Source organism: Panthera uncia, assembly GCF_023721935.1.
Source record: "Panthera uncia isolate 11264 chromosome C1 unlocalized genomic scaffold, Puncia_PCG_1.0 HiC_scaffold_4, whole genome shotgun sequence".
NCBI lineage: Eukaryota > Metazoa > Chordata > Mammalia > Carnivora > Felidae > Panthera > Panthera uncia.
Genome location: NW_026057585.1, coordinates 52,914,184 through 52,926,723, shown reverse-complemented (window position 1 = coordinate 52,926,723; position 12,540 = coordinate 52,914,184). Strand labels below are relative to the sequence as shown.

The 12,540-nt window shown below is 40.0% G+C and overlaps 1 protein-coding gene across 1 annotated transcript in view; it reads left to right on the top strand.

Moving 5' to 3' along the window:
* Positions 1-8,872, top strand: part of ROR1 (receptor tyrosine kinase like orphan receptor 1) — a 398,760-nt gene extending 389,888 nt beyond the window's left edge. Inside the window, exon 9 of the mRNA XM_049617051.1 lies at positions 4,226-8,872. Within this exon, the coding sequence (XP_049473008.1) occupies positions 4,226-5,653 (1,428 nt within the window). The 3' untranslated portion in view covers positions 5,654-8,872. The remainder of the gene's footprint in view (positions 1-4,225) is intronic.
* Positions 8,873-12,540: the final 3,668 nt, after the last annotated feature.

The following is a 12,540-nucleotide window of genomic DNA, read 5'->3' as shown; positions in this document are numbered from 1 at the left end:
GTTTTGAGATTGAAGATTTTTAAGATTTTAAGGTGTTTTTTTGTTTTTACTAATAACTACACGCAAACAGGAAAAGATTAATAAGAGGAAATGTAATGCATTTTTTATTTATTTTAGTGTTTATTAATTTTGAGAGAAAGAGAGAGAGAGAGCATGTGAGCAGGGGAGAGGGGCAGAGAGAGAGGGAGAAAGAATCCCAAGCAGGCTCCACACTCAGTCTGGAGCACAATGCAAGGCTTGATCTCACAACCTGAGATCATGACCTGAGCTGAAATCAAGAGTTGGATGCTCACCTGATTGAGCCATCCGGGTGCCCCAAATGCATTATGAAAAGAACAACAGGGACGCCTGGGTGGCTCAGTCGGTTAAGCGTCTGACTTTGGCTTAGGTCATGATCTCACAGTTCGTGGTTTGAGTGCTGCACTGGGCTCTGTGCTGACAGCTCAGAGCCTGGAGCCTGCTTCGGATTCTATGTCTCCCTCTCTCTCTCTGCCCCTCCTGCACTGGTGCTATGTCTCTCTGTCTCTCAAGAGTGAATAAATGTAAATAAATAAATATATAAATAAATAAATAAATAAATAAATACCACAACATAAAGGGAAATATAGAACACTGGCTAGAAATACTTAAGGCTATAAATGGATATAAGTCATTTGCATTTACCTCACTTACTGGATTTCTTCCACAATAAGTATAATAAGATTGATTTAAGATTACTTACTAGGTGGAAATTACTTTCATACCTTGTTGCATTTAATCCCTACTGTAACTATGGAAATTGCATATCATTTCATGGATATGGAAATAGAGGTTCAGAAAAGTTCAGAAACTCGCTCAACGTCAACCACCTAAGATATAGGACCTACCCCCACAGGATTATTGTCGTAAATGAGTTAATATTTGTTAAGTGCTTAGGACAGTATCTAGCATTTAGTAAATGTTACACAAGTATTAACTAATATTAATAGAAAGCAACATGTCCAAGATGCAAATTCAGATTGGTATGATTCCAAAGGCCACACAGTTTGAATATACTGCTCTTCCTATGGGTTAGTTCCAGCAGAGGCAGGAAAAGAGAGTAGTCCTAATACCTAATACTCCTTGAGTTTAGTTATGAATTCCCATTTTCCCTCAAAAATTTTTATTGCTCAGTCCCATACCCTTCTCTCTTACCAAAGCCTGGAGATCCTGTTTAGGTCCAAAAGTAACGCCTACTATGCCATTCAGGGGACCTTCGCATAAATTGGACTCAATTAGAGCATTAGGAAAAATTGTGATAGAAATCCCAACATCGTGCAGGAGAAATTTACCTTGGGTTGGTCTTCCCACAAAAGCAAAATCATCTCAGGGGAGTCTGGGTGGCTCAGTCCATTGAGCATCTGACTCTTGATTTTGGCTGAGTCCCAGAGTTGTGGGATAGAGCCCCGCATCAGGCTCCACACCGAGCATGGAGCCTGCTTAAGATTCTCCCTCTCTCTCACTCTCTCTCTCTCTCTCTGTCTACCCTTCTCCTCCACTTGCACTCTCTCTCTCTAAAATAAATGTATGTAAGCCAATTTGACAATAAATTATATTAAAAATAATAAAAGAAAATAAAATAAATGAAATGAAAATTTTTTTAAAAAAGCAAATCAGAGTTTCTCAATAAATATGCAAATAAACATGAATATATTCATTCTTTTTCACCTCTTTCACAAAAGCAGCGTGCAGCATTAACTATTCTTTTGCTTTTTATTTATTTTTGATTTTTTTAATGTTTATTTTTGAGGGGGGGGTGGTGAGGAGCAGAGAGAGAGGGAGACACAGAATCCAAAGCAGGCTCCAGGCTCTGAGCTGTCAGCACAGAGCCTGACATGGGGCTCAATCCTATGAACCATGAGATCATGACCTGAGCTGAAGTCTGACACTTAACCGACTGAGCCACCCAGGTGCCCCGCTTTTTATTTTTGACTTAGCAATAAGATTTGGAGATCTTTCCATATCAGCACATAGAAAATGTGCTCATTCTTAAATTATGTAATATTCTATTATTGGCTTTGCCATAATTAATATAACCAGTCTCCTCTAGGTAGACATTGAGGCTGTTTCTAATCCTTTGTTCCTGCAATACTATAATGAATAGGACTGGATCAATAAGTAAGTTTTAATTTACTGCATGTTTAAAGCAATGTGGTACCATTACTTTAAGCAGAAGTAACTTTCCTGTAAGACATTTCCAAATACAAACCCCTTGAGATCTGCTTTAATGAATAAATGAGACATATTTATAATAGGAAATATTATTTGCATGGGCAAATTAATGTTTCAAAATTCTCAATTTTATTTCATCCTCTTAAGTGAGTATTTTCCTATATGTTTATTTACACTTATATAATTAGGTTAATGGGCATTTTGCCCTGGAAAATCAGCCTTGAACAGAGCTAATCATCATGAATTTTAAATTAATACAATTTGGATTAGAGAAATATTTTTACTTCGTTTTCTAAACTGTTGTTTTAAACTCTGCACAGAGAGCTCTGAATTCCATATGTATTTGCCACATTGCCACCTTTAATTGGAATACTCAGAGAAATCATCTTTTTCTAAAATATTTGAAGTGCAGAGATTATTTTTAAAATCAGTTTATGTATTGGGGCGCCTGGGTGGCTCAGTTGGTTAAGAGTCCAACTTCGGCTCAGGTCATGATCTCGCGGTTTGTGAGTTTGAGCCCCGTGTCAGGCTCTGTGCTGACAGCCCAGAGAGCCTGTTTCAGATTCTGTGTCTCCCTCTCTCTCTCTGACCCTCCCCCATTCTTGCTGTGTCTCTCTCTGCCTCAAAAATAAATAAACATTAAAAAAAATTTTTTTAATCAGTTTATGTACAAATGCATTCCTTTTATGATCTTTTTCTTAATAAATTCATCTCAAAGTCAGGCTAGATTTGAGGTGAATTTCAAATATTACAGCCATGATCAAATGTCACAATTTAGTATTTTCATTGTGAGCTAGATCCTTTTTCCTGTCTGTCTTAAGGTCAGTTAGTAAACAACCCACTTGTGAAGCTGTAAGGTTATCAATTGGTATGAAGGGCAAATGCCTCCCTTCAAGGAAATGAAATGTGATTGAGAGGACAAAATATTCATAAAAAGAACAGCAACAGCAAGGTAATAACTAAAAGTTAAATAGCCCTTATCGTGTGCCAGGCATCATGTTGAGTACTTTAAAAATGTTAATCTATTAGAAATTCATAGGAACCCTATAAGTGCAATTATTATCAATTATTATCATCCCATTTTACAGATGAAGGAATTGAGGTAGAGGATGATTAAATACTGTACCTAGCATCACACAGCTGGTAAGTGGAAAAGGCAGGATTCAAACTCTAATTGTCTGACTGTGGAGGCCATGCATGTAACCAGCCCCCACACTGCCTCTTGCATGTGGTGGCCTTCAGACACTAAAGCAAAAGGAAGCCAGAGGAGGCAAAGATCATAGTGGTCACGAAGAGTTTCAGAAGGAAAACTCTGATGAGCAGAGAGGAGTGGATTCCAAAGCTCCCTACCTCTACTGGGAGTGCTCAGGAAGACAGCCTTTCATTGTGGTTTCTATGGCTTTTCCCACAATAAATATCCTAAGACTAAGAAAGCATTGCAGGAACAGAGGTATTAGGCAAGAATGGCCATGGTGTTTAAGGGTGGTCACTGAGCAGACCTATTTAAATAATGTGATGCTATCATATAGAGAAGTAGCAAGGGTAGGTGGGTTAGGACCAGATCACACACACTGTATGTCCCAGGCTAAGAATTAAGGCTGTATTCTCTCCAGCGGCGCCTCTCACACTGTAATGTTCAATGAAATCACCTGGGATCTTCTTGTTAAATGCACATTCTGATCCAGCAGGTCTGAGGTGGGCCCAAGAGCCCTCACTTGTAATAAGCTTGAGAGATGCTGATGTTACTGGTCCCAGAACCACACTTTGAGTAGCAAGACGGTAGGCTCCAGCAGGAAATTGCCATTGGAGCAGGGGATGTAGATGGAGGGGGGGGGGGGCGGAGTGGAATGATAGACAGTTACCTGTGGCACCTCCTCTAAGTTGTGGCCAGCAATTTTAAAGACTTATAGACCTACGGTGTTTTATTTGGTCTGATTTCTAGAACTTTTCTCTATATGCCCCACCCCTCCTCTCAGATGCCACGATGTCTTGCCTTAAGTGTTTTCAACTACACTTTTCCTTTCTTTCTATACAGAGCAAGGCTAAAGAGCTGCCACTCTCTGCTGTACGTTTTATGGAAGAATTGGGGGAATGTGCCTTTGGAAAGATCTATAAGGGCCATCTCTATCTCCCAGGCATGGACCATGCTCAATTGGTTGCTATAAAGACCTTGAAAGACTATAACAACCCCCAGCAATGGACAGAATTTCAACAGGAAGCCTCCCTGATGGCCGAACTACACCACCCCAATATCGTCTGCCTTCTGGGTGCTGTCACTCAGGAACAGCCTGTGTGTATGCTTTTTGAGTATATGAATCAGGGGGATCTCCATGAGTTCCTTATCATGCGCTCCCCACATTCTGATGTTGGCTGTAGCAGTGACGAAGACGGGACCGTAAAATCCAGCCTGGATCATGGAGATTTTCTGCACATAGCAATTCAGATTGCAGCCGGCATGGAGTACCTGTCTAGTCACTTCTTTGTCCATAAGGACCTTGCAGCTCGCAATATTTTAATCGGAGAGCAACTTCATGTAAAGATTTCAGACCTTGGGCTTTCCAGAGAAATCTACTCTGCCGATTACTACAGGGTGCAGAGTAAGTCTTTGCTGCCCATTCGCTGGATGCCCCCTGAAGCCATCATGTATGGCAAATTCTCTTCTGATTCAGATATCTGGTCCTTCGGGGTTGTCTTGTGGGAGATCTTCAGTTTTGGACTGCAACCGTATTATGGATTTAGTAACCAGGAAGTGATCGAAATGGTAAGGAAACGACAGCTGTTGCCATGCTCCGAAGACTGCCCGCCCAGAATGTACAGCCTCATGACAGAGTGCTGGAATGAGATTCCTTCCAGGAGACCAAGATTTAAAGATATCCATGTCCGGCTTCGGTCCTGGGAGGGACTCTCAAGTCACACCAGCTCCACTACTCCTTCGGGGGGAAATGCTACCACGCAGACAACCTCCCTTAGCGCCAGCCCAGTGAGTAATCTCAGTAACCCCAGATATCCCAATTATATGTTCCCGAGCCAGGGTATTACACCACAGGGCCAGATTGCTGGTTTCATTGGCCCACCAATACCTCAGAACCAGCGATTTATCCCCATCAATGGATACCCAATACCTCCTGGCTATGCGGCATTTCCAGCTGCCCACTACCAACCGACAGGCCCTCCCAGAGTGATTCAGCATTGCCCGCCTCCCAAGAGTAGGTCCCCGAGCAGTGCCAGTGGGTCGACTAGCACTGGTCATGTGACCAGCTTGCCCTCTTCAGGATCTAATCAGGAAGCAAACATTCCCTTACTACCACACATGTCGATTCCAAATCATCCCAGTGGAATGGGTATCACCGTTTTTGGCAACAAGTCTCAAAAACCCTACAAAATAGACTCAAAGCAACCGTCTTTGCTAGGAGACTCCAATATTCACGGACACACCGAATCTATGATTTCTGCAGAACTGTAAAATGCATGACTTTTGTAAATGTGGTATACAGGAAAAACTAGAAAGCCGTAGAAAAGATTTAAATTCAAATGTTTTTATTAAAGTAAGGTTCTCACTTAGCAGACATTGCAACAAGTATCTTCTGTGAAGTTTAACTGTGTCTTACCAAGCAGGGCAGACAACCAGCCAGAAAAAGAAAACATTGTGGGATTAACACTCCATCATGTACACGACATGGCATTGGGATTGGTACATCTGGTTTCACGTACTAAAAACTGCAAACCAGTGAAGAAGAAAAGAATCTCGTGATTAAATATCAAACCAAAAAGGAAAGTCAAATGGTGCTTTGTGTATTTGCCTCCATTCGCCATGACTGGTCTCTCCCCAAAATGTATATACCGTAGCATTTGTCTACCTGCTGTCTTATCTTCAGGACAAATGTTCAGGAATTGTGTTGATTCAATTTAGACTCTATGCATTCTTGTATGAAAATGATGTTCAGAATCAATGAGGAAACTGTAGGCAAAATTTGAAATCCCAGATGGAAACGAGCCATAAGACAAGTGTAAGATCCCCTGAGGCCATCTACACAGTGGGGCTTCTTTGGGAAGGTACAGAATGTGCCTCTTTGTGAATCTCCTCTGCTGATCACGAAGGCCTTTTCCACATTATCGTTTTCCACAGTGTGTTTACACGAGCCCTTGAAATAATATAGGGCATCAGACCATAAGAAGGCTAGACGTGGATGCTGGAATTGATTGTTGGTTGATAGTTCACTCCATTGCATTAGAAATGAGGAACCAAAGGAATCACAGTCAGGAAAATGGTCCCTCGGCCTAGATCAGCACCCCTGGGAGAGGAACAAGGTTTCCCATGGGGCAGCCTCACAGGAGCTTCCCTGGAACAATAGGATTGAAGAATAGAGGTATGGCTGCAGACCAGCACATTAGTGCTTACAACCTCCTGAATATGAATCTTCCTAGGTGTAGGGGGCCCACCATCAATGGACTCTGGGGAAGTAGGAAACTCTATGACACCAATACCTAGTTAAAGTTTCTCTCACCTTTTTTTTTTTCTGATCTGGAAATGTTCATAGATTTTATTCCAGCACCAGGAGTTACGACCATTTATTCATAGCATTAGTTGGAATCCAAAGACTATGAATTCTATTTTGTAAAACATTACAGTATTTTTTTTAAACACAGGTACTGAATTCTCATTTCAAAGATAACCATGAATTGAAATTTTGAAGCTGGTGAATAGAAGAAACATAATCATTTTTGCCTTAGGAGGGAGGCATCAAATGTGCATTTCATGCCACTTACCTACTAGCCATCTTTTGCCAAGTTTAGAATTCTTATGGGTTTCAAGTTCTATATAGAAAGGAATGTTATGTTAGATTTTTCTCTTGTTAAAAAATAACTCCTTTATTCTAAGAACAATATCTCAAGGTCTCATTTTTTTAATCATTACTATTTTACAACTAAAGAGACTTACAAAGAGACTTTACAGGATATAAAATAATTCCTGGAAATGATATCTGATGAGGAGAATGTAAAGCACATTGATGTTTCAATTTTGTAAAAAGAAAAAAAATGCAATTAGGATGAGAAATCAAGGAAATCTGTGTACCAAATGTGTTGCAATTTTCCCAAACACTGAATCTTCAAACAATGAACATGGACTTATCGGTACTGTGAACTCAAAGAATTGGCTATATCCAGTTTTGTTGAAAGATAAATTAAGAAATATTTTTGTGGCATAAGTAAGCTGGTTCAAGAGCTACATTTCTTAACTTTAGGTAGAGGAGAATATTTGGATCCTTTTGTTGCTATGCAACTGTTTAATGATGAAGATTCAAACCACAATTTTGTATATCATACGACAATCAATTGTTTTCCAAGGATATTTATTATTTTAAGTAAACATGATTTCAGTGAATCTGAGTTTTTCTAGGAGTCCCTTAAAGGGAAATTAGCATTCCGTGAGCCAGTAAAATACGTACTCTGGAAAAACATTACTATGGTAAAAAGTAAATTCAAGTTAGTTTTTTATAAAGAACTATAACATTTATTTTAAACATTTTATAATTACTGAAGTCATTAAGGTGAGCAAACCAAATTTCAAAACCACTTGTAATAATGTATTTTGTGATAGCACTGTGATACTACATAACACAGTCCCTTTTGTATTAAAATGGTATTTTTTTCACAAACTGAAAAATGTCCGCTTTGTTGACAATGTTTTGTAAGATGACTTTATTTTCAGATCTTTTTCTTTTTTTTTCCTTATTTTTTTCCTTTTTTTTTTTTTTTTGCACAAAACTATGTTTATGGCTTGTATCACAGAAGTGAAAATATATCTCTGCATTTTTATATCCGGTCTGTTTCTTTGTTTCCTTTGTTTGTTTCTTTTTAACTCGATATAGATTTCCTTCAAATATATCATGGCGATATTCAGATATCTTGCCCTCCCATATCTTTTCTTATTTTCACTGCATGCATTTAATCACTGTATTACTTAATGTTTGATCTGTTATTATGGGCATTTCAAGTAGACAAGCATGGATGTAATGACAAAAAGGCTATTTTATATTGAGGATTTGTGCATTTGTATTTCACACACCAGCGATGATATTAAACACTGATTACTTTATGCTGCTGTTTATTAAAAATGTTTACCATATAATATTATTTCCTGAATATTGCTATCCTGGAGGTATTTGGGGATTTTAATATTATTTCTCTAATTATTGACATTTCATAGAAAAAGGAATCATAATTCTTATTTACTATAATTCCTATTTCATTGAAATGATTTTTTTTTTTTTAAGTAGGCTTTTAAAATAGATTTGGGCATTCTTTTGCCACTGACCACAGGTGGAAGGGAAAAGATCCCAATGATTTCATGACCATCTACTATCCAACTATATATGGCAAGCTTTTAGTTTTTAAAATCAAAATAATATATTGAATAATTACTTTACAACCAAATGGAATGTAAAAATTGGTTTTCAAAGTTGCATCCTTTTCTGCCTTGTTTCCGTGTGAACTTAGACATCAAAAATCATGTCTTCAAACTCTGAAGAAGAAAAAGCTGTGTACATCTTATCATGTTCAACTTAGATTCCAATCATACTGATAAAATAAAAAGAAATGTGGCCATTTAATTGTCACAGCTTATCTTTATGACCTTCTTTGCCCAAAAGAAAGAGTTCCCCATCTGGCAATTAATACACACTGTCAAAGAAAATGAGTATCATTATGAAAGTTCAAAGAACTTGTCCATTCTGCTCTTTAATACAGAAGGGAATACAATAAAACCTTCAGGGCCTTATCCATCTGTTTTAGGTACAGTTCTTGTCACCACCTCAGCGATCAAACTCAATAAAGCAGTCACCTCTCATGGCAGTGAGATGGATGTCAGGTTGGGTTTCTCCCTCTCATGTGAATTCTTCAGTCTGCCCTTCACTCCTATTTCCTTCTGTCTCTCCAGGCTCTTCCCCTCCCACCATCCCCAATCCCTTCAACTCTGTGATTTGGGCCTTACCCTAATCACCGACATCTGCAAATTTGCAACACCACCTCAGATAATGCCTACTACAAACCACTAACTACTGATTAAAGGGAGCTCTATTATCTACCTATCCCAGTGGTTCAAAGATGATTACCTATCCCAGTGGTTCACAGAGTGTGGTCCTCAGACTAGCAGACCTTGGAACTTGTCAGAAATGCAAATGCTCAGGCCCCTCTTTGAAGCCCTGAATCCAAAATTCTGGGGATGGAACCCAGCAGTTTGTGTTTTAACAAGCTCTCCTATGATCTAAACATTGAGGTGGCGAGTGGCGGGGGTGGGGGGGGGGAGTGGTCATTACATCCTTAGAAATGTATGTGTAAGCATTTAATAACACATTTGCCACTTTGGTTCCCCTTAAAGAAAATCAAGTTTTAGTGAAAAATTAAGCAGGAAAATCCTTTTGCTTTAACCATTTGACAATTGATTATATGCTTTGTAGCTGTTGTCTTGGATAGAGAACTAATAGCCCCAACCTTTGACAAGACTACCTTGTCTAGCTCCCTCGAGACCCCTATTCCTGGGTAGTAATCAAAAGCTTTTTCCTTCATGTGGACAAGCTCAAAAGACTCGGTCTCTTAGTGTACTTTCTCTGACTCCTTGCAGCGATGATTAACACAACTAAAAGCGCTCTCCTCTGTGTTGCAACTTCACACAGTCCGGGTCAGGAATAGGCTGCTCTTTCTTGGGAGGAAGAAAGATCTGGCTCCTAGAAAGCATCAGGCAGAAGCAGCTGCAGAGGCTCCCCTCTCCCCTGAACTTCCTGTGACAACTTGACCCACTTGGCTGGATGCAGTCACCTGTGGCGCATTCCACTGTGTTATTTTGCCAGTTGCAGTCCATCGGACCTCGCTGGCTGGCTGTGAGTGTTTCTGTGCTCCCCACAGCCTGTAGAGACTGAAAGCTCTGAAGGAGGACAATAAGGAGCCACGGGAGGTGCTAGGGGTGAAGCTCATACTCTTAATTTATATAGCATTTTTTTAGGGCAATAGTTTAAAAGCTAAGGAGAAAATGCTAGTTTAGAAGAGAAGGAACAAAGGATCACATGCCTAAGAGGAACTTGTTTGCAGCCAAAATACGACTGCACCTGAAGTTTGTTACCATAAATGCCAAGAGTACTAAGGAGTCTGTTAACTCGGAGGAAGGAGGGACTTACAAACCATCAGAGTTCTCAAGGTCATTGTAATCCCCTAGGAAATTAGGCGGGGAAGATTAAAAAAAAAAATGGAGACATACAGGGAGAAAGTCTGCTGACATATTTATGACTAGCTGAATCATATGCGCCTATGAAATGCATATTCACAAACGAGTACTATAACATTTGCTGACAAGGCCTGACACGGTGCATAGTCTCACCAAAGTGACCAGGTTAGTAAATATTCTTATCTGGGAATGGTAAAGTCGGTAGAAAGGCCCCTCTTTAAAATTAGATAGGACATCCCTTACACTTTGAAAAAGGCCAGTATCCTGACATGCTGAATAAAGATAATTCAGGGAATATTCCACTTGAAGGAGAGTGGTTCTCAATATCAGTCTTTGTTGGACATGTGCTCTTGACCAAAATCCACATCCCATGCAAAACAACAGAACTTGCTGCCCATGGTCATAAATTAGTGCTAAAGCTCTCCCTGACCTTAGAGGCACGTGGATTTTGCAGCAGAAATAGGGAGAGGTCAGGCTTCATCCTACACCAAGTGGTCCTTGACCAATGCAATCCTTGGACAGAGAAACGGTCATTTCATCTGTCATCCGGGCCTATTCTAATACAATTCCCTAAAAGGTTTCTTTTGAGTCTACACCCATTAAGATCACTTACTTGAAGGAGACTGAAACACCCCAATTGCGTGACCTAGTTAACTAAGAATCAACCTAGGAAGACTAAAACTAATAATCAGGCAAAATGACAGCTTGGGACTTATTTGTACTTCCCAAATTCACTCTGGAAACAGAGTGTATTCATTGTGTTGGTCAGCTTGGCTGCGGTCATACCTCCAAAATCTCAGGGACTTGCATTATGTTTACTTCTCATTTCCATCAGTCAGCAGAGGTAGGTCTGGGGCTGTGGCCCAGCTCCCAGGTCTTGGAAGGACCAGCTGTTCTTATGGCCTGGGAAAAAAAAAAGAGCAAGGGGCAGAACTGAAACATGGGCACTTGAAAACATTCTGCTTCGATGTGCTGTATGTCATGTCCTTTTCTCATATTCTCTGGGTCAACACAAATTCTGCAGATGAACGTAACTGTAGGACATGGATGTATCTCACCCTGCTGAGAGGCAGTGCAGCCATACCCTCACAGTCACAGGTAGGGATATAGAATCTCCTTGCAGGGAAGGGGGCAAGTAGTTGGGAACAAGAACACAATCTCCACTCAGCTGAAGCCCTGGGTGGATGAAAGAGCAAACCCACAGCACCAGCACCCTTCTCTCCTCTTGCATTCATGCCAGATGTCACTAATAGATGCTTTTCCAGCAGACTCAGAGTTAGCCTTAAAATTTTCAACATACTGCCCTGGATCTCTGCATTAGAGCAATAGTTGTCAAACCAGCTTATCAAAATTAGGGAGATTCTGAAAATTATAACCTCAGAACCATCCAAGAATGTACCAGAAAAGCTACCTTAAAATCTCTTATAGGGGCACCTGGGTGGCTTAGTTGGTTAAGTGTCTGACTTTGGCTCAGGTCATGATCCCATAGTTTGTGGGTTTGAGCCCCACATCAGGCTCTGTGCTGACAGTTCAGAGCCTGGAGCCTGCTTCAGATTCTGTGTCTCCCTCTCTCTCTGCCCCTCCCCCACTCGTTCTCTCTCTCTCTCTCTCTCTCTCTCAAAAAAAATAATGAACAATGAAAAAATCTCCTATAAATTCCTCAGATACAGCATAAAACACTATCCTTAGCCCTCCTTCATGGGACCTGAATAAAGAGACTGGGAGAATACAGCGCATACTTTTTAAGTGTTCCTGCAAAGGATCTGGATAACCTTGAGTAAGTAAGGGAATGTCAATTTCCTTATCAGTAAAATATTGTAAATGTAGCATAGAGGTTAGGAGTAAAGGTTCTGATGTCATACTGCCTGAGCTTAAATCTCTCTTTCACCCCTTGGTAACCATGCAAATTGAGACAAGTTTCTGAACTGATATTTATTCATCTGTGAAAGTATCTGCTTCCTAGGATTGAAGCTAATTAACCTAAATGAGCTAATTTATGTAAGCTGCAGAGAAGTGCACCTGACACAAAGTTATCAAAAAATAAAGTCTAGATAATTTTATAATTTTTCTAGGGTATCTGTCTTTCAGACTTGCTACAAGCATTTAATGAGAATGTATTTAAATACTTTAAG